Genomic DNA, 18,186 nt, shown 5'->3' with positions numbered 1-18,186 from the left:
CCACAGCTGTGGTAGATTCTCCATCATAGGCCATTTTAAAATCAAGATTGGATGGTTTGTTGTTTTTCTAGAAGATCTGCTCAAGTTCAAACAGGAGTTAATTCAGGGCTGTCGTATGGCTTGTGTTACACAGAAGGGCAGACTAGATGATCACAGTGGTCCCTTCTGGTCTGAAATCTATGGAAAGTGCCAGAGAGGATCATAATGAGCGAAAGAGGACAGGAACTTATTTTTACAAAAATATTTTATGTGAAACATGGCATTTGCAGCACAGTTACACCAGCTAGTGCCATACTGGGGCATTGATCTCATACTGTGCAACCTATTGAATTAGCAGTAGCATCTAGTAGCATCTCAGGGACCTTAATGGGGGAGACAAAAAAATTAGCACTTCCAAGAAAATAGCTGTACATCAAGACTACAACACTCAACCCTATCCCTTTGCTGGAAAACTGGCTTATTTGCTCATGACCCAGACAGACTGTGATGTGGTGGAGGCTGAATTGTTCTGCAGGTGTATGAATAAATAATAATCATAACACTTTGCCTTTTTGTAGCACGTTCCAGCTGAAGATCTTAAAGTGCTCCACAGACATGAATGAAATTTAGCCTCATGACACTGAGGGCGCAGTTGTGGCTTTAGACCACAGCTACAGGTAGAGTCTGTCAGTCCAGCAGGGCTCCCACAGGCAGTGTGCCTAGATCTTACCCCGGGGATCTGGAAGTGAGCTTGGAGGGTGCTACACCCTTTGAAAGGAGGGAGCATGCACTCTGGTTGCCTGACATTCTAAAGACAGGGCAAGTAACATACTAGCCAGGTATGGTGCAGGGGGTAGCTGAGGGTTTGGTCTGTATGCACAGAGCAACCTGGATGAAGGTGGATAGCTGGTGTGTAGGCGGAAGGTCCTTGACTCACCCCAGCAGGGTGAATAGGGAAGACACATGGGAAGGGTGAATAGGGAAGTCACAATCTATAGAGAGAGGGTGGATCGGATAGATTGGATATTTTCCCATTTGGTGGAATAATGGCTTGGGGTGGGCAAGGTATCATTTCTGGGCTGTGTGTGGGAGATGTGATGTGTTGAGCTGAGTGAGGAGTTGAATCTCTGCTCTGTGTATGGAGGGTAACAAAGAAGATGGCAGTGTCTATGGTTATTAATGAGTGGCTGATTTGGAGAATGGTCTGTGGTTTGTCTCTGGGTCATATGCCATGGGTTATAGATAAAAAATTAACAACTCAGCTGTCAGTGATATAGATATGAGCCCACAACTAGGCATACATATTAATATAAACACATAAATATAGATGCAGTGTATGTTACTGTTTAGTTTTGGTTTTTTAGTTAAAATCTTCCCTATTTCATCATTCAATTGGTTTAATTTGCAGCAAGGGAGATTTAGGTTAGATATTAGGAAGAACTTTCTAATTATAAGAATAGTTAAACACTGGACCAAGTTGCTGAAAGAGGTTGTGGAATCCCCCTCACTGGAGGTTTTAAAGAACAGGTTGGACAAACACCTCTCAGAGATGGTCTAGGTTTATTTGGTCCTGCCTCCGTGCAGGTGGATGGGCTAGATGACTGCTCGAGGTCCTGCCCAGCTTTATATTTCTATGATTCTGTGATCATTCATTCGGGGCCTGCTGTAGGAAAACAACAGATGAACTTAGAAGTCTGGGCTGTCTAGCTCACAGCATAACTGGTCTAGCTCACATCCGAAACAAACCCCAAAGCATGCTGAGATTGGAAGGAGGGGATTCATGGTGAGGGGTGTTCTCCTAGAAGCAAGCACCAGCTAGAGTTTCCTTGTGTTTCTGATGCATGTTTACTGTTTCCTGTTTCATTGCATTTCAGGACTTCTCGGTGTAACAAACTCAAGAGGCTGTGTTGAGGGTGACGAGACCTGCCCTGTAGCTGGGGGGGGGGGGCAGGCAAGCCAGAATGCTACCCCCAGAGCTGAATGGAGTCTGCCCTGATGAGGGAGACAGCTATGTTGTGCATCCCAAGATCTGCGACCTCAAAATGGTTCCCAACCTCAGACGCAGCAATAGTGGCTTCTGTAAGAGCAAGAGGAAGGCTCACTTTGCCACTGGCAATAATGAAAAGGCAAGTTTAGACAATGCCAAGGTTAGGGGGAGGCCAGCAAATACACTGACCATGTGTAAGAGTCGGGGCATAACCAGGAGATGCTCGAGCCCAGGGGTGGGTTGGTGGGAGTAGGCTGAAAGGGGCTCTCAGTCCAGGAACAGAGTATCATTTGGAGGAGGTAGTATTTAGGGTCATTACATGCTTTTCTCCAATAGCCAGGGAGACAGACAAAGTGCCCTGAGAGACATGGACACATGGAAGAGAACTGTTCTGATGATCCCATTCACACAAGGTGAAAACAAACCCACTAACAGCATCACCCTCAGTCCCAGAGCTGTTCTGATGCTTCTGGAGTGAGAGAGGGCAGGGAATTCACATACCTTAACCCTTGTCTGCAGGGGCCAGTGGTGCACCTGAGCCCCTCTGGCCAAACCCCTGCTCAGGTGATGCCCCCTTCCCTCTGCCCACCTTCCAACCCTAAGGAGGGGAGATTCCTTAAAGGAGCCACAACTCCTTTCTTCCTGCTTGACCAGACAAAGCCCCCACCAATTTAACATGAAATAACTCAAGTTAACCTGCAACAAATTCAAAGTGTGAATAAGCTGTTAGACTCAGCCCTCGCTGCTCCTTCATGTCTCGTCATCCTCAGCTTTGGGCACACGTCCATCTGTCTGGTACACAGTGTGCTGGCAGAGTCCTCACTCTGCTAGCTGTCTAACTGAAAGTGTCAAATTCCCCTTGGATTTCTTGCAGTTGTGACCTTTGTTTCTCTATGTACTGGCTGAGAGCCCTTGCACGCTGAATCTGTGATGTGCCCCTTTTTCTGTGGATCAGTTGTAGGAAGCTATGTAATCTGGGCTTTGTCTGAAACCATTTAGGCCTACTGTTCCCCTTATTCTCTCCCCTCCCATAGGAGAATCTCAGCTCGTGGATTTCTGAAAACATCAGGAAGAAGGAGTGTGTGTACTTTGTTGAAAGTTCCCAAATGTCAGATTCTGGGTAAGCCAAATGCACGGATGTTTTCCCCCTTCTATCTGCTTCTTGCTTTCCACCCACATTGCAGGAAAGTAGAGTCAACATCCAGTGTTAAGCCCATTTCTGCTACGAGGAGTGCAGTGATGGTCTGGGAGCCGCACAAAGAGAAATTAGGAAAAGATTTCCTGGAGAAGAAATGTTGCGTTTCTTCAGCTGATTCCACAGTGCTAAGCACAGCTGGTTGAAAAATGTTGTTTTTATTCCTGTGGAAAACTTTGATGGAAACAAAAACAAAAAATGTAGTTTTTGTTTAAATTTTCTATAGAAAATTTGGATTTTTTTGGTGGAAATTTGAAAATGGATATATTTTGATTTGCAAATGCAGCCATGATACCTCATGGGAGTTGTAGTTTTGGTGCCACATGCTCCCATCAGGCAGGCCATTCAGCTGGGTGCAAGGTCACACTGGTGGGGGTGGAGTGGCATGCTCTTCCAAATGGTGTCCTCCAAGTGGTGTGATCTTACACTTACCAGGAGTGCAAGGTCATGCCAGTGGGGGTGGGTCCATGCCATTCCCAGAAGTACCATGTTTTCTGGGAATGCTTGAGTGGCCACCCTCGCTCCTTTTCTTTATACTGACAATGTATACTTATATTTATGACAGTTATCACCCTTTGAAAAGTGCTTTGAGATCTTCTGACGGCAAGCACTATATAAACAGCTAAGCATTATAGGAATTATTATTATTATTTATAGGCTGAGCTGTCTGCTTGGATATTTCCCATGATGCACCACAGTCTCCTCTCTTGGAGAGGGAAGGTGGTGCAGCATGAGAGTCCCTGGTGATGGTGCATCATGGGAGGTGTAGTCCAGCTGGGGAGCCCCGCCCATAGAAGTAAATGGAGATATAAAGAAACTGAACTACAATTTCCATGAGGCTCTGCAGCAGTATTTCCAGACAGAAATATTTGAGGTTTTGGCCAAAACATTTCAGTTTTTTGGGTGTTCTGTTTTTGAACAGAAAACTGAATTTTTTTTGCAGAAGGCAGATGCTTTCACAAAAACATTATTTTAGTCAAAAATCCAGCAAAATTGTTGATCAGATCTAATGTAATGTCAGGATCAAAATCTGGGCAACTACTCTCCCAGGCAAAGTTGCAAACATGGGTAATCCTCATAAAATCTCCAGTGTTGTCACTGCACATTGCTGATAACTGTAGTGAGGTTGCATTTACTTCAGGAAAATATACTACAGTAACGTATTACTATTGCAGCATTTAGAGTTCCCTCTGAGATCAAGGGTCCATTGTGCTAGGCGCTGCACATAGTAGGAGACAGCACCTTCCCCAAAGAGCTGACAAACCAAATAGACAGACACTGGAAGAACTGTTATCCTCTTTTAGTAGTTGGAGAGCTGAGATCCACAGAGTTGAGGCCTGAGCTCACACAGGGAATCGGTCCAATGATTAGCCACAAGTCTTGGCTTGTTACACTGTTATGAAGCACTGTCATCTATAATAATAGGAAACCCACTTGTCAGACCAGGAGAACTGGGTTCCTTCTGCAATGCAGGTGCCTCGATGTGGCTCCTGATTGTTTGTTCACCTACTGACTAGTTCACAGCACTGAGCAGTGTGCATCAGGTCTCCTGGACACTGGTGCAGATTAGTGAGCTTCTACCACACTTAACAGGTCAGTGGTGCAAAACACTCTGCACTACAGCTGGTTGGGAATTTTCAATCAAAACGACTTGTTTGATGGAAAATGCAGTTTCTGCAAAGTTAAAATTTTCTATGTGAAAATTTCTATTTTGCCTAAATTTTTCAATATCCTAATGGAAAAATATTTCATGACCTATTTCATTTTGGGTCCGTTCACCATTGGATTGTTTTTCCCTTTGGTGGTGCATTGCCTCATGGGAGTTGTAATTCCAGGTGATTCTCCCCCATGGTCTGAGCTCCAGGGCTGGACTACATGTCCCATGGTGCAACATGTGGTGTCCCTTCAGACTGACCTGTGTGGTGCATCATGGGAGCTGACTATAGTGCATCACAGGAGATGTAGTCTTGCCATGCAGACCTGCCATTTGGGGGCATTAGAACATGAAACACCCAGAACTACACCTCCCAAGAGACAACGCAAGGCACTACTGGGATGTGTAGCTTAACATTGAACTGACTCAGAACAAAATGATTTTCCATTTCTGAATCAATATTTTCCAGAACTTTTTGTTCCACAATTTTTAAAATATATTTTGGCTTAATTTGGGGTGAAAACAATGTCCAGATATTGGAATGTGCTGCAGAATGGAAATGCTGATTTTTGCTGCGTTCTACCATGCACAATGATCTCTTCCTCACAGTGATTTCTCCTCCATAGCCAATAGCTGATGGGCAAGCTGGGCAGGAGATATAACCTCCCTAGGGGCTGGTGTCGGGAATTTTCAAAGTAAGCCATTGCCATTGCTTCCAGTCTGAGATTGCCAACAGACTCATCTGCCTGTAACTGCCAGAGACTCCCCTTCTGAGTTCAGGGAGTTGCTGATGCTGTTTTCTTGCAGGAGGGTCATGTGTGAGTGTGGTTACTCCAAGGAACAGCACCTGGAAGAGGTTACAGAACCATCTGTTTTCCTGGGGAAAGAATGGGACCCCAAGAGGCACATTCAAGAAATGGCGACGGATGCATTTGGTGATATCAGCTTTGTAGGTCTGGGACCAAAGGTGGGAAAGGTGGGTCAGTCCCTAGTGTCTAGGGGACAGGGATCCCATATTGAAACCCTGCTGCTCGGCACTTGCAGCTGATGGAATGGGCATATTTGCCTGCCTTTGATGGTAGATGGGGAGAGGCTCCAAACGCAGTCCTAGTCCCAGCAGAGAAAGGGAGGGGGCAGATGGGGTCACCTCCTTCACCCTGCCAACTGCCGGAGCAGCTCTGGGGAGAGGGAAGGAAGCCCAGGGCCAGGATGAGTAAATCTGAGGCCTCCTCTGAAGCCATTTGGTGGGCCAAGATTCAGTGTGTGACCTCCTACACTTCTCCTGCCTTAGACTCCTCGGGGTCTGAATCCCATGGAGGTGGGAGGGAACAGGTACAGCATCCAGCTCTGAGTCAACCTCACACTCCCCAGGGCCTGGCACTAGAACAGCAGCAGCATCCGTCACACTGTCATCTCAGCCTCTCCTTGGAGGGGGGAATCTGTCACCTCGGCGGTGCTGTGCAGTGACAGATTCAGCTGCCAGGCTGGACTGGCCCTGAGATGATGCATGGGGCAGTGGAGGGAGATGTTCCTCTCCACGCAGCCCTGGTCCTTTACAGGAAGGTGAGGAACTGGGGTGGGGAGAGAAGGGAGCTGCCTGGCCTTGATTGCCTAGAGGAAAGAAATTTGATTCTTGCTGTGTTGGCTAGGATGAGTTCCTGGCTGGCTTTGCTCTCTGGGTAGGTGCAGTGGGTTTTACTCCGTCCCTTCCCTGTGTTTTGCACCCCCCACCACCCCCAGTATGTGCGCGTCTCGGCGGACACCCCTCCATGCGTTATCTACCAGCTGATGACTCAGCACTGGGGCCTCGACTTGCCCAACCTGCTCATCTCTGTGACCGGGGGAGCTAAGAATTTCAACATGATGCCGAGGCTGAAGAACATCTTCCGACGGGGGCTGGTCAAGGTGGCCCAGACAACAGGTAACACCTGCCGGTGGTACATAGTCCCTGAGGGCGGGCAGAGCATTCCTGGGGCTGCGCTAGAGAAGAGCCCTGTTTGCGTCCCTGGGGGAAAGCGCTAGGAGGTTCCCAATGGGGGATAATATGCTAGGGAAAGAGCTCAGCTAATACGGTGGTAAGGGTGGTGTCAGAATGGGAATGGAATAGAATAGAAGGTGTCAGATCCTTGTGGAGCAGCATCCCTGGCCTACGAGCTCATCAGTGCTGGAATGACGGGCAGTGACATTGGCTAGAAACCACAGCTCTCCAGACAACAAGTCGATAGATCAGCCTCTGCAGGGGCTCTGGAGACAGGCAGGTTCAGACAGTTACCAGAGCTCTGCAGAGCCAGTGAGCAGCTTTGGTAAGTGACCTTCCATGAGTCCTTGGACTCCTGCTCCCTTGGGGCCAGCGTTTTCCTCCTCCTGACTCACGCCTGCCTGCCCTCTGCTTATACCGTGTGCTCCATGGGAAAAGCCTTTAGCTTTCCTGCAGGATCTGCTGTATGGTCTCATAGTGATTGGGGTGGGGTACAGGGGCCCAGAGTGCCCATCTCTGGGTGTGGCCCACAGAGCTGAAATGTTGCTTTCAGACCGAGAAACCTCTTGCACTGTCATCTCAGCTCACTGTAGCCCTGTGAATATTTCTCACTTCTACCAGCCTCTCCTATCCACCACCCGCACACTGGTTTCTCATATACCTGCCACAGGGCACTAACCCCTTCCTGCGTTCCGGCCCCGGCATTGCCCCATATCTCACCTGGACCCTTGCACCAGCCTTTCCTCATAACGCTTCCATTGCTGAACAGCCGCCAGTCACTCGCTGTCCTCTTTCAGCAATGCTGACACCGCAAGCCTCTCATTAGCACGCTGCCTGGCTTGGCATCTCTGAGAATACATTGTCAGTTGCACACCAGCAGAGATGCCTCAGACAGAAAATTAATGCAATCCCAGGAATCACCTAGTGGGCGATAGAGTCGAATGCTAGAGAAGGGGCCATTACAATCCTCTAATGCAGGCCAGTGTGATTCCTGCATGGAGCCCATCCTGCATCTTTGAGCAACAGCGCATCATTTACAAAGACATCCAATCCTGATGTACTGACTTCAAGGGGTGAGGAATCTACTGTCTTGCTCAGTAAGCCCTCACTGTTAAAAATGGACACTTTGTTTCTAGTCTGAATTTATCTAGCTTCAGCTTCCAGCCATTGGATCTTGTTTTAGATTAGAGTCTAGTTTATAGACCGCTGTGCCATCAGAAGTCTTCTCACTAGGTACTTATAGACTCTGATCAAATCACCTCTTAGCCTTCTCTGAATCATGAACAGAAATATCCTGAGCCAAATTCTGCCCTTACTGATATTACCCAAGGGGTCCTCATGGGAAGTAACACTGTGCTGGGATCTGGGCGCAGTCCTTGCTTGGGGGTAGCTCATACTCTGTGAGTCTGGTGTTCTCCCACATGGTGGGGAAAGGCCAGCCCAAATGTCAACTGCTGCAGGAGACCACGGGATCTGTGTTGGGATTCTGCTGCAAGAAGTGACAAATAAAAGCTTCACCAGAGGCTATCCATACAGCTATTTCAATGAACTACAGCGAAAGGAGCCAATTCGTCAATCCTTATTTCAAAGAACTACTACTGGGAAAGGGACAGCCAGAGTAAATATGGAGCAAAGAATCTGGATTCTGAACATTTGAATGAGGTGGGAATAGAGCTGGGAGAACGAGTGATATTTTTTCAGGTTGTTTGCAGTTCCAGGGGAAAAAAATTAAAAATAGTTTCAGGTTGACCCAAAGCAAAATTTTCAGGGAATCAAAAAGTAGTAAACAAAACAAAATTGTTTTCAGTTAGATGCAATGTTGAGTTTGACCCAAAACAAAATGTTTCAATTTTGAAGTAAAAAAAAAAATTAATGAAGGTGCAGGAGATTTCTAAATGACTTTTTGTCTTGAATCAAAAAATTGAAATGTTCTGGTTGGAAAATGTTGATACAAAACAATTAGATGTTTCCAGAGTTTTTGTTTTGTTTTTTTCAATGGAAACAATTTGGTGAATTCATAAAATGTTTCTGTCGACCCAAATGTGCTTTTTTTGGTGACAAAGAGTTTTGGCCAAAAAATTTCACCCACCTCTAAATGGGAATGAATCCAGACCTCATGCCAGAACTCCTCAGACTTTGGAAAAATTCAGATCAGGATCCAAACTTGGTGTTTCAGGCCCATCTTGGACAAGCAGAAAGAAGACAATCCAGACAAACCCATTGGCCCTTGGGAACTCTTCAGGTCTCACATGACTCTTAGGCACTGGGGCTGATTCCTCACTGCCTTGCCCCTGGTGCAGTTATTATTGTCTGTATTAGGGTAGATTCTAGAGACCTCAACCACCCTTAGGGCCCCGTTCTACTTGGTGCTGTACATGCACACAGGCCTTGTCTAGACTAGGATTTAAGATGTAATGTTAGAGCAAATTAGCTGACATGTGGTAACTAACACATTATAAAAACCGGGCTAAGAACTGGAAATCATTGCAGAGGAAAAAAAGCTGTTAGGATCAAGCAGATTATGCAATGTATGGTCACCACATTGGGCATTCGAATAACTAGACAGACAATGGGAGGAGATTGAACAAACACAAACAAGCCTTCTAAAGCTGACAAATACAGGAGAATAAGCAGACATGGGGCAGGGCAAATTATTCCCTATTGATCAGCTGGTTTGACTGTCATGGATCCACAGGATTGGTGTTATACCCCCAGTTTTGGAACAGTCTCCAGGAGGCGCCCCTTCAATGTTCCAGACCCCCACAGGGTCTCACTCTTCCTCCAGGGTAAGCATGCTACCTCACTGCCTCCTCGACTGAACCTCTGGGGCTCCAGCACTCCTACTTCATACCATGAGATCTGCTCAGAGAGTCCAACTGAGCTAGACTCTTGGTAGAGACTTGTCCCATCTTCAGAGATTAATGCACTCCAGCATACACAGTGACATTCCCAGAGCACTGTCAAAACAGTTGGGGTTATTAGTCATAGAATCATAGAAGATTAGGGTTGGAAGAGACCTCAGGTGGTCATCTAGTCCAATCCCCTCCTCAAAGCAGGACCAACACCAACTAAATCATCCCAGCCAGGGCTTTGTCAAGCCAGGCCTTAAAAACCTCTAAGGATGGAGATTCCACCACCTTCCTAGGTAACCCATTCCAGTGCTTCACCACCCTTCTAGTGAAATAGTTTTTCCTAATGTCCAACCTAGACCTCCCCCACTGCAACTTGAGACCATTGCTTCTTGTTCTGTCATCTGCCACAACTGAGAACAGCCGAGCTCCATCCTCTTTGGAACCCCCCTTCAGGTAGTTGAAGGCTGCTATCAAATCCCCCCTCACTCTTCTCTTCTGCACACTAAATAACCCCAGGTCCGTCAGCCTCTCCTGTGTTAAGTGGACACAGTATAGGAAGTCCTTAGATTAGCACACAGAAATGAAGGTTAGCCCAGAGACCATGCTGGTTAGCCCAGAGCCCAGCCAAACTGTAGTGAACCCCCATGTTTAGGCTCTGTCTGGGGTCTCAGTCTGACCTCCTTGGTCGCTTCCGAGATCAGAGCCCTGACTCCTTCCAGCAGCCAGCACTTATCCCCCACCACACACCTCACTAGTCCTTTGTTCTCAAGCTGGGGGATTGTGCTCAGCTTCCCTGCTGAGAATGGGCGGAAATTCATCTCTCTCTGGGTCACTGTCAATGTCCTAGCAATTGGCTTTGCCTTTGTCTTGTTGGCTCCTCCATTGATGTGCGGTTGGCCTTGGTCAGTCCTTTTTTATGACCCATCCAGGCTCAGACAGCTGGGCAACATTCATACCTATGTCTCCCAGCCTGCCCTAAGAGCAAACATTCCTCTTCTCACCTCATCTGGGTAGCCATGCAAATTATAGAGGAAACTGAGGCACAAATAGGCTTCATAAAAATACTACAGAAAATTGCCACTTTCTCTCCAAGGAAAAGCAGTAAAAGAAGGGGGAAAATGGCTGGAGGTTGGAAAAACTTTCAGTGGTCATGTGCTACGGGCTATAGACTAGACTTTCTAAACAAGTATTGGTGTTGTCACTATCCTGAAACCTTTTTGATTCTTTGCAGATTAAATAGGGTGGCATCAGGAGGTGATATATGTGGCTATTTGTAAAATTGGAAGGATGACATTTCATATGTTCATATGTGTTAATAATGTTGATGGGTTTTTTTAAAAGGTCTCCAGCAGACAAGTGTGTGCCTTTTAAGCTTTAACCGGAGCCCTTTACCATGTGCTAAAGGCAGCATGCCTTGCCCAGACTAGACTTTTAAAAAGTGTTTGTTATCATTTTAGCCTCATGCTTTTAAATCTTTGACTGTGTCTTCACCGCCAAAACAGGTGTGTTTTTACAGCAAAAGAATGAGTGCAAATTAGCTCTCTCACTGAAAAATCCTAGAGGAGACAAGGCGCAGGTAGTTTTTAGCTAGACAGGTTTGCCCTGTACCCCACACCTGTGGTTAACTTCGCCTACCTCCAGCAAAAGCTACAGAGCCTTGTCTTCACAAGGGTTTTACGAAGAGGTGATTAATGCCTGATAGTTATCCCACTGTAAAACGCATCTTTTTGGCAGTGAAGACATGGCCATTAAGGCCATGGTGAAAGACAGTCCCCTGCCCTGAAGAGTTCAGTCTGAACAGCCCAACGGAGGAAGAAGAAGGGTTATTAGTTGGGGATTGGTCCTGCTTTGAGCAGGGAGTTGGACTAGATGACCTCCTGAGGTCCCTTCCAACCCTGATACTCTATGATTCTGTGATTATCCCCACGTTATAGAAACACACAGGTCCACAAGGTCAGAAAGGAAGTCTGCAGGAGAGCAGGGATGTTCTACATCCCAGTCCTGACCCACAAGACAATCTGCCTGCTACTGCACAGTGCATGGTCCACTTGCAATAGTGGCATTCTCCTTGCCTAGGGCCTGCAGAAAGTGCAGGGCAAGGAGGCATGAAGCCCAGCGAGATCCCAGACCTGTGTGTCAAAGAGAGTGGGCTCAGTGCACAGAGGGCTTTGACACCCCAAGGTACTGATGGGGCAGAATGCAGGATGGGCACCCCACAGGCCTCAGAGTCTCCAAAACCTGGGTGGAAGGGGGACTTCTGCAAGTCTCTGATAGGCCAGAATATCAGCCACTGTGCATGGCGCATTCACCTTGCCAACCCCTGCTCTGTCTGCCAGGTGCCTGGATCATAACGGGCGGGTCCCACGCCGGCGTGATGAAGCTGGTGGGGGAAGCTGTGAGAGACTTCAGCATGAGCAGCAGCTGCAAAGAGGACAAAATTGTTACCATTGGCATAGCCACCTGGGGGACTGTGTACAACCGAGGCAGCCTCATCTGCCCCCTGGTGAGCGTCCAGCCTCTGTGGGGTATGAAGGTTGTGTGTTTGATTGCTCTGGTGTCTGCGGGGTGGGGGTGGGGGGCTGTGTGTTCGTAGACATGTCCTGAATCTCACACACCCTCAGAGGATTAGAGACATAAAGATCAACGCTTATCCCCCAACCTCTTTGAAAACCTTGCATCAGAAAGGAACAAGGAGAAGGAATTCATGATTGCTTGTTAATACCATGTATTTAAAATACCAAACATGCAACTCCTGACCTTGCCCGTTTCATGTTAGATATTTTCGCACAATCTCAGCATTGATAAGAGAAAAATAGACAGCCGAGAAAGACAGAAGGGGCCATATTATGACAAGGATGAGGAAAATATGTCCTCCCCCTTGCAAACACATTTTAGGGCACTTGTGGTTCTAAAATAATGTAGATTCCCCTCCTCCCCCCAAAACCTCTCAGAAGTTAACCAAATCTGTGACACATTTGCTTTTGTTTCAGGGAAATACACTGGAGAATGCTTGCCATATCTGCAGAACTCCAGCTTGAGTCAGTAGTTACAGTGATAGGCTCTTCAGGAATACTTAAGGCAGACAGATTCGAGTCTAATGGGACAGTGTGAAGTTATTAGGTGTCTAAATAAGTAGTCTGCCTTTCAGAAGGGCTGAGCATCCACAACTCCCATTGATTTCGCTGAGAGCTGCTGAGAACTTGACACTTTGGATAATCAGATCATTTATTTTGGGATTTGGGAGCCTAACTTCAGGCACCCCACCCCTGTTTGAGACTCTTGGCCTCTATGCTGTGCAGTGTCCACCTTCGAATCACTGAGCTAACTGAGCTGGTAGCAATTTCAAATCCCTCCTTTGTGTATTTCTGATCGGAAGATTCTCCCCTCTCGATTCCGTAAAGCATCAGGAGGGGCCTGGAAAGAGGGGGCCCCAGGCAGGTGGTGCAGGGAGCGCTGCACGAGCTGCTGAGCTGAGAGGATTAAGTAATAGTCACTGTGAAAAACAGATTGGGAGGGGCTGGGGCTGGGATGGCTATTTGTCAAAGATTGCTGCCCAGTCCTGATCCCTCCCCCTTCTGCTTTCTGGCTCTGCCTCTGTCACTACACTGGGCCCTCTCATCCATCATTCATTGACCCAAGTCAGGACTGTCCTCTGTCTCTCCTCTCCCATCCCCCTGTGCGGACTCTCCCTCGCACGCCTGTTCTTTTCACCACACCTGCTGGCTACCACCGTGCGCTCTTGTCTGCTTCCCTGGGGCTGTTCCTACGGGGTTCAGCCAGGGGACCGTCACCTACTCTGCTAATGGAGCTCTCCAAGCTAGAAGGGCCCAGCGAAATCCCCCTTTTGGTCTGTCTCTCTTTCCTCTGGCCATTTGCAGGGCGGCTTCCCGGCTGAATACGTGCTGGATGAGGAGAGCCAGGGGAACCTCTCCTGCCTGGACAGCAACCACTCCCACTTCATCCTGGTGGATGACGGGACCCATGGCAGATACGGTGTGGAGATCTCCCTGAGGACCAGACTGGAGAAGTTCATTTCCGAGCAGACTAAGGTGAAAGGAGGTAATGGCAGCACAGGTCAGCCCTGCTCTGGAGCGGAGGGAGTGAAAGACGTGAGATCCGAAAGACGTTGGCACCAGGGCATGGGCAAGCCCCTAGATTTCTCTGGCGTCTGGCAAGGAGGAGGTTGCGTGTTAGCATCAGTGCATTCATCGTTGGCGTGTGGTGTCAGAGAGTCCAGGGAGCAGAGGCTTTGGAGAAGGAGCTCTGTTAGTGGATAACGTCTTTCCTGCCAGGCTTTGTCAGTGGCATGGGAGGTGAATATCATAGGCTGGGGGAGGATGTGCCTCTGCAAACAGCCAGGCATGGCCCCTCCCATGCTCTGCCCCCAGGCTCACCCCCCCCTCCAGCTTCCTGCTCTGCGGCTCCCCCTATGCAGTTCTCCGGGGCTGGGGAGGCTGGAGCTGCACCACCCACCCTCCCAGGGCTGGGGGCGCTAGCCTGGGGTGGGGGCCGGCGGTTGCAGTGGGGGGGCTCTGGGCTAGAGGGAAGGGGCGGTGCTGGGGACTAGCCTCCTGCAGCCGGCAGTTCACATGCCACCCATGGTCAGTGGTACAAATCGAGGCAGTATTTCTGTTGGTGAAGTGACTACAAACCATCCCTGCCTTCTGGCCAATGCCTCCTGTTAGCTGAACTCTGCAAGCTGGCATGGGTTGGAAATACCTGTGACTTGTCTTTTACTTGTAGCTATTTGAGGGAGATCCATGCTGGCCTGTCTTAGCAGGGCGGCTGATCTGTGAGAGGTCTGCGTCCAAATGGAGCTGACTTGAGTCCCTGCTTCCTTGCAGGAGTTGCCATCAAGATCCCGATCGTCTGCGTAGTGCTGGAGGGGGGACCCGGGACGCTCGATGTAAGTACACAGGAGAGAAGGGGAAGAGCGCAGCTTCCTCCTCCCAGACAGGTCAGGCAGGAAGTCAGAACTGCTGGGGCCTGGGGAAGCTAAAGCCATGACTGCACCCAATGACTTCCAAATAACAACGGAGCAAACTCTGTGGGGATGGCTCCCCCTGGAAATCCCCAGCCCAGAGACAAGCCGAGAGAGCCATGTGTTAGGGAGCCTTCACTTAGCCTGAGTGGAGGAGGACTGCGGTGGGGGGGGGCCTCGAATCCCATCACTGGTGAGAGATGCAGAGACGCCACCAATGGGGGACTGTGTGTAAGCTGTGGGTGCCTCGGGCCTGATCCAAAGCTCACTGGAGTTAACGCGAAGGCTCCCCTTGATTGAAGTGGATTTGGGTCAGCCCTTCTAGCTCTGCATCTCTGTGTTGCAGACAATCTACAATGCGATCACCAATGGCACCCCATGCGTGATAGTGGAGGGGTCCGGGCGTGTGGCTGATGTCATTGCACAGGTGTCCAATCGGCCTGTCCCAGAGATAACCATCTCCCTGATTCAGAAGGAACTGAGCATTCTCTTCCGGGACACCTATGAGCTCTTCACTGAGGGCAAGATCGTGGAGTGGACCAAAAAGGTGAGATGCTCATACCCCATCTGCTACTCTGGCTGACATCCCCCAGAGCACTCAGATAACAGGGGAGGGCAATGCATCACCCCTCCTGGGATCTGCAGTTACCACACAAGCCACTGAGGAATGGGACCCCATGTGTGATGCTGGGGAAGCATTCCAGACACTGTTGGGAGGGAGGGAGCCTGTATCCCATACTCACCACTCACCCTGGATGCACCTACAAAAGCCCATCGTGTGTGTGTGCAAGCGGACATCTGTGTGAGCAAAATGACTACGTGCACTGTGCAAATTGTCCAGAGGATGAAAGGTGAGTGTGCCTAGAGAGGGCAGGAGCGTTTCTGGGGACAAGAACACACGGGGTGAAATCCTGGTCCCACTGCCGCCAGGGGGAGTTTTGCCATCAACTCCAATGTGGCCATGATTTAACCCACAGTCTTCTAGCAAGCAGCGGGCTGTCTGTGCATTCCAAGGACAGGGACTCGGTCTGCAGTTTGGTGGCTGGGACAGAAGTCATAGAATTAACCTCCAATGGGCTGGGAGGGGTAGCAGGTGTCCAGGGCGGATGGGGATTTAACGTCAAAGGGGCCACAAGGGGTCACAGATCCCGAGGCAGGAGCAGGGTATTAACTGAACTGGGAGGTCCAGCCAGGATCTTCAGGAAGAGCATTAACCCCATGTGAGCTGGGCGACACGGCAAGGGATGCTGCTGCTGCAGGACTTCTGATCCTCTGCCATTCCTTGCAGATCCAAGACATAGTGCGGAGCAGGCAGCTCCTGACCATTTTCCGGGAGGGCAAAGATGGCCAACAAGATGTGGACGTGGCCATTCTTCAGGCACTGCTCAAAGGTGAGGGGCGGGGAAGGTGTTACCTGGCTCTGCTCTGGAGACTGGTGGGCATGTGCCTGCCACCAGGCATCAGGATGCTGCCAGTTCACACCAGAGCTGGCCATGGGCTCACCAGTGCTTGAGCTGCTCCTTAGTGGCCGCAGTACTGAGTTGCACCGGTTGTCACTCCCTGGTGCAGTGTCTCTGGGCTGTGTGGGGGAGAGTGAGGTATATGCAGAGGAAAGGGATGCGTGGACAGATGTTGGCTGCATGTGTGTTCTCCCTGTGTGCAATCCTAGTTCTGCGCAGAAAGCTGGCACAGCAGATCTCGAGCCAACCGCCCAATGACCACAAAATCCGTTAAAGTACGAAGGCACCAGGCCAAGTTTATTGTCAACAAGCACAGTACTATGATCCCACAAACTCTACTGGACCACTAATACATATATGCCTGTAACAATGGACTAGCTCAGTGAACAGTGGGGCTTTCCATTCCTCCCTGGGCTAAACAAAAACACTCCCTCTAAAATACATCTTTATACCCTAATACAAACAAGTTAGTACTGCCCCTCTAACATAGTTAGTTATTGCCCCCTAATGTGGCTAGTTATCACCCATCATCTTTTACATGTTGCTTCAATCAAAACATCTTTATTACGTGCTGTCATCCTGACCGTATCTTTTAAAAGGGGTCAGTGTGTTCCTGTTTTCCTTGGGGAATATTTTTGTACCATCCTTAATATCGGGATGTTCTGGAACCACCCTTCTGGAATGTGTCTGCATGAGTGCTCTGTGCCTAGCACCTCTTAGAAATGTGTGTTTTTGTAATATCAGCCCTGTTCTTGCCAAATTCTGTGAGTAGGGCCTGCCTCTAGCTCACAGTCTAATTTTTGCTTTATATCAGCAAAGTTTTGACTGCTATTTTAGCCCAGGCCTCTAATACAAGAGCTTGTGTCTCAAGCTCTCTTCCTACTACAGGATGGAGCAGGGATGTTGTCAATTAATTTCCTAAGTGATTTCACTGAGCATGACCAAAGAGCATCTGTCCCTGTGGGGTGCTGCTTTTCTTGCCCCATATGAGGCGCTGTTTCACCATTTCACCAGAGGAAGGCTGTGAGGTGCTTTGAGATGCTTTGGCACTGTCTGAATGGAAGACATTTGCCAGGTAGTTATCTAGTGCCAAGCACAGATCATCCAGCCCTCGCTCTCTGCCCAGTTCCTCTCTGCCTTTTGCTCACTCAGACCCAGGGGAACGTGTGACCCTGCTTTTGGAGGGATCACTGTTAAAACAACCACTGATTTATCACGAGACAATTGACACTCTTTCATGCTCTTCTGCTGGTCAGAAGAGTCCCCCCTGTGTATCTCACATGAGGGCAGAGTCAACCAATGTCCCTGCCCTTTCCCTTTTGGCTCATCGTCATTGGTTACTTCACTGGCAGGGGGACATCCTGCTTCAGTGTCTGTGGGGATCCAAGCAGCTCCTTCTCAGGCCAGTTCCCATAATGCTCTTCCAGTTGGTCTCTACTGTTTCTTAAGCTGGCAGCTCTTCAGGGCAGGGATAAGGAGAGAACTCCTGGCACATTGTCACAGGCCATAGTTCTCTACCAGTCCCCGCCTCTCAGAACAAAGCAACTGTGCTGTTTCTGCTCTGCACGTGCGCTGGATTCCCATCCAGAAATCCCACACCCATAGGATGTGTGGAGCAGGCAGAGAGACATAGCGGCTTGGCGAATGGCTCACAACAGACCAAGAGGACAGGAGCCCAGGAGCCGTGGCAATGGAAGGGCCAATACAGGATGTCTTCTGGTGTCTTTCTCCCAGGGTTCATTGGCCTCCCTGGCCCATTGTGCTCACTGGGGTGTGCTATGGGCAGGCTGCTCTGCTCAGTTGGCTGGTTCTCCATCAAGGGGCCCGGCTCTGGATATTGCTTTTCTGGGGGTGGTAAGAACTATGTGGCCATCCCGGCCCAGCCTTGGAGCTCACTCTGTTGTATGTGCCTTTGGCTGCAGCCTCTCAAAACCGCGACCATTTTGGCCACGAGAACTGGGACCACCAGCTGAAGCTGGCAGTGGCCTGGAACAGGGTGGACATTGCTCGCAGCGAAATCTTCACAGATGACCATGAATGGAAGGTGAGACGCACTTGGCTGTGCCTGTCCTTCAGCAGCAAGTGGGGAGCAGAGGGTCT

The 18,186-nt window shown here is 49.2% G+C and overlaps 1 protein-coding gene across 1 annotated transcript in view; it reads left to right on the top strand.

Annotated features, from left to right (window-relative positions):
• The window catches only part of TRPM2 (transient receptor potential cation channel subfamily M member 2), a 64,389-nt gene that overhangs the window by 11,572 nt on the left and 34,631 nt on the right, over positions 1-18,186 (top strand). The window contains exons 2-11 of the mRNA XM_043491701.1: positions 1,854-2,105; positions 3,001-3,086; positions 5,623-5,791; positions 6,556-6,736; positions 11,982-12,148; positions 13,524-13,704; positions 14,490-14,551; positions 14,973-15,173; positions 15,915-16,017; positions 18,009-18,130. Of these exons, the coding sequence (XP_043347636.1) occupies positions 1,941-2,105; positions 3,001-3,086; positions 5,623-5,791; positions 6,556-6,736; positions 11,982-12,148; positions 13,524-13,704; positions 14,490-14,551; positions 14,973-15,173; positions 15,915-16,017; positions 18,009-18,130 (1,437 nt within the window). The 5' untranslated portion in view covers positions 1,854-1,940. The remainder of the gene's footprint in view (positions 1-1,853; positions 2,106-3,000; positions 3,087-5,622; positions 5,792-6,555; positions 6,737-11,981; positions 12,149-13,523; positions 13,705-14,489; positions 14,552-14,972; positions 15,174-15,914; positions 16,018-18,008; positions 18,131-18,186) is intronic.

Source organism: Dermochelys coriacea, chromosome 9 (genome assembly GCF_009764565.3).
Source record: "Dermochelys coriacea isolate rDerCor1 chromosome 9, rDerCor1.pri.v4, whole genome shotgun sequence".
NCBI classification, from domain to species: Eukaryota; Metazoa; Chordata; order Testudines; family Dermochelyidae; genus Dermochelys; species Dermochelys coriacea.
Note: the sequence above shows the minus strand (reverse complement) of the source record. Positions and strands in the feature narration are given on the sequence as shown.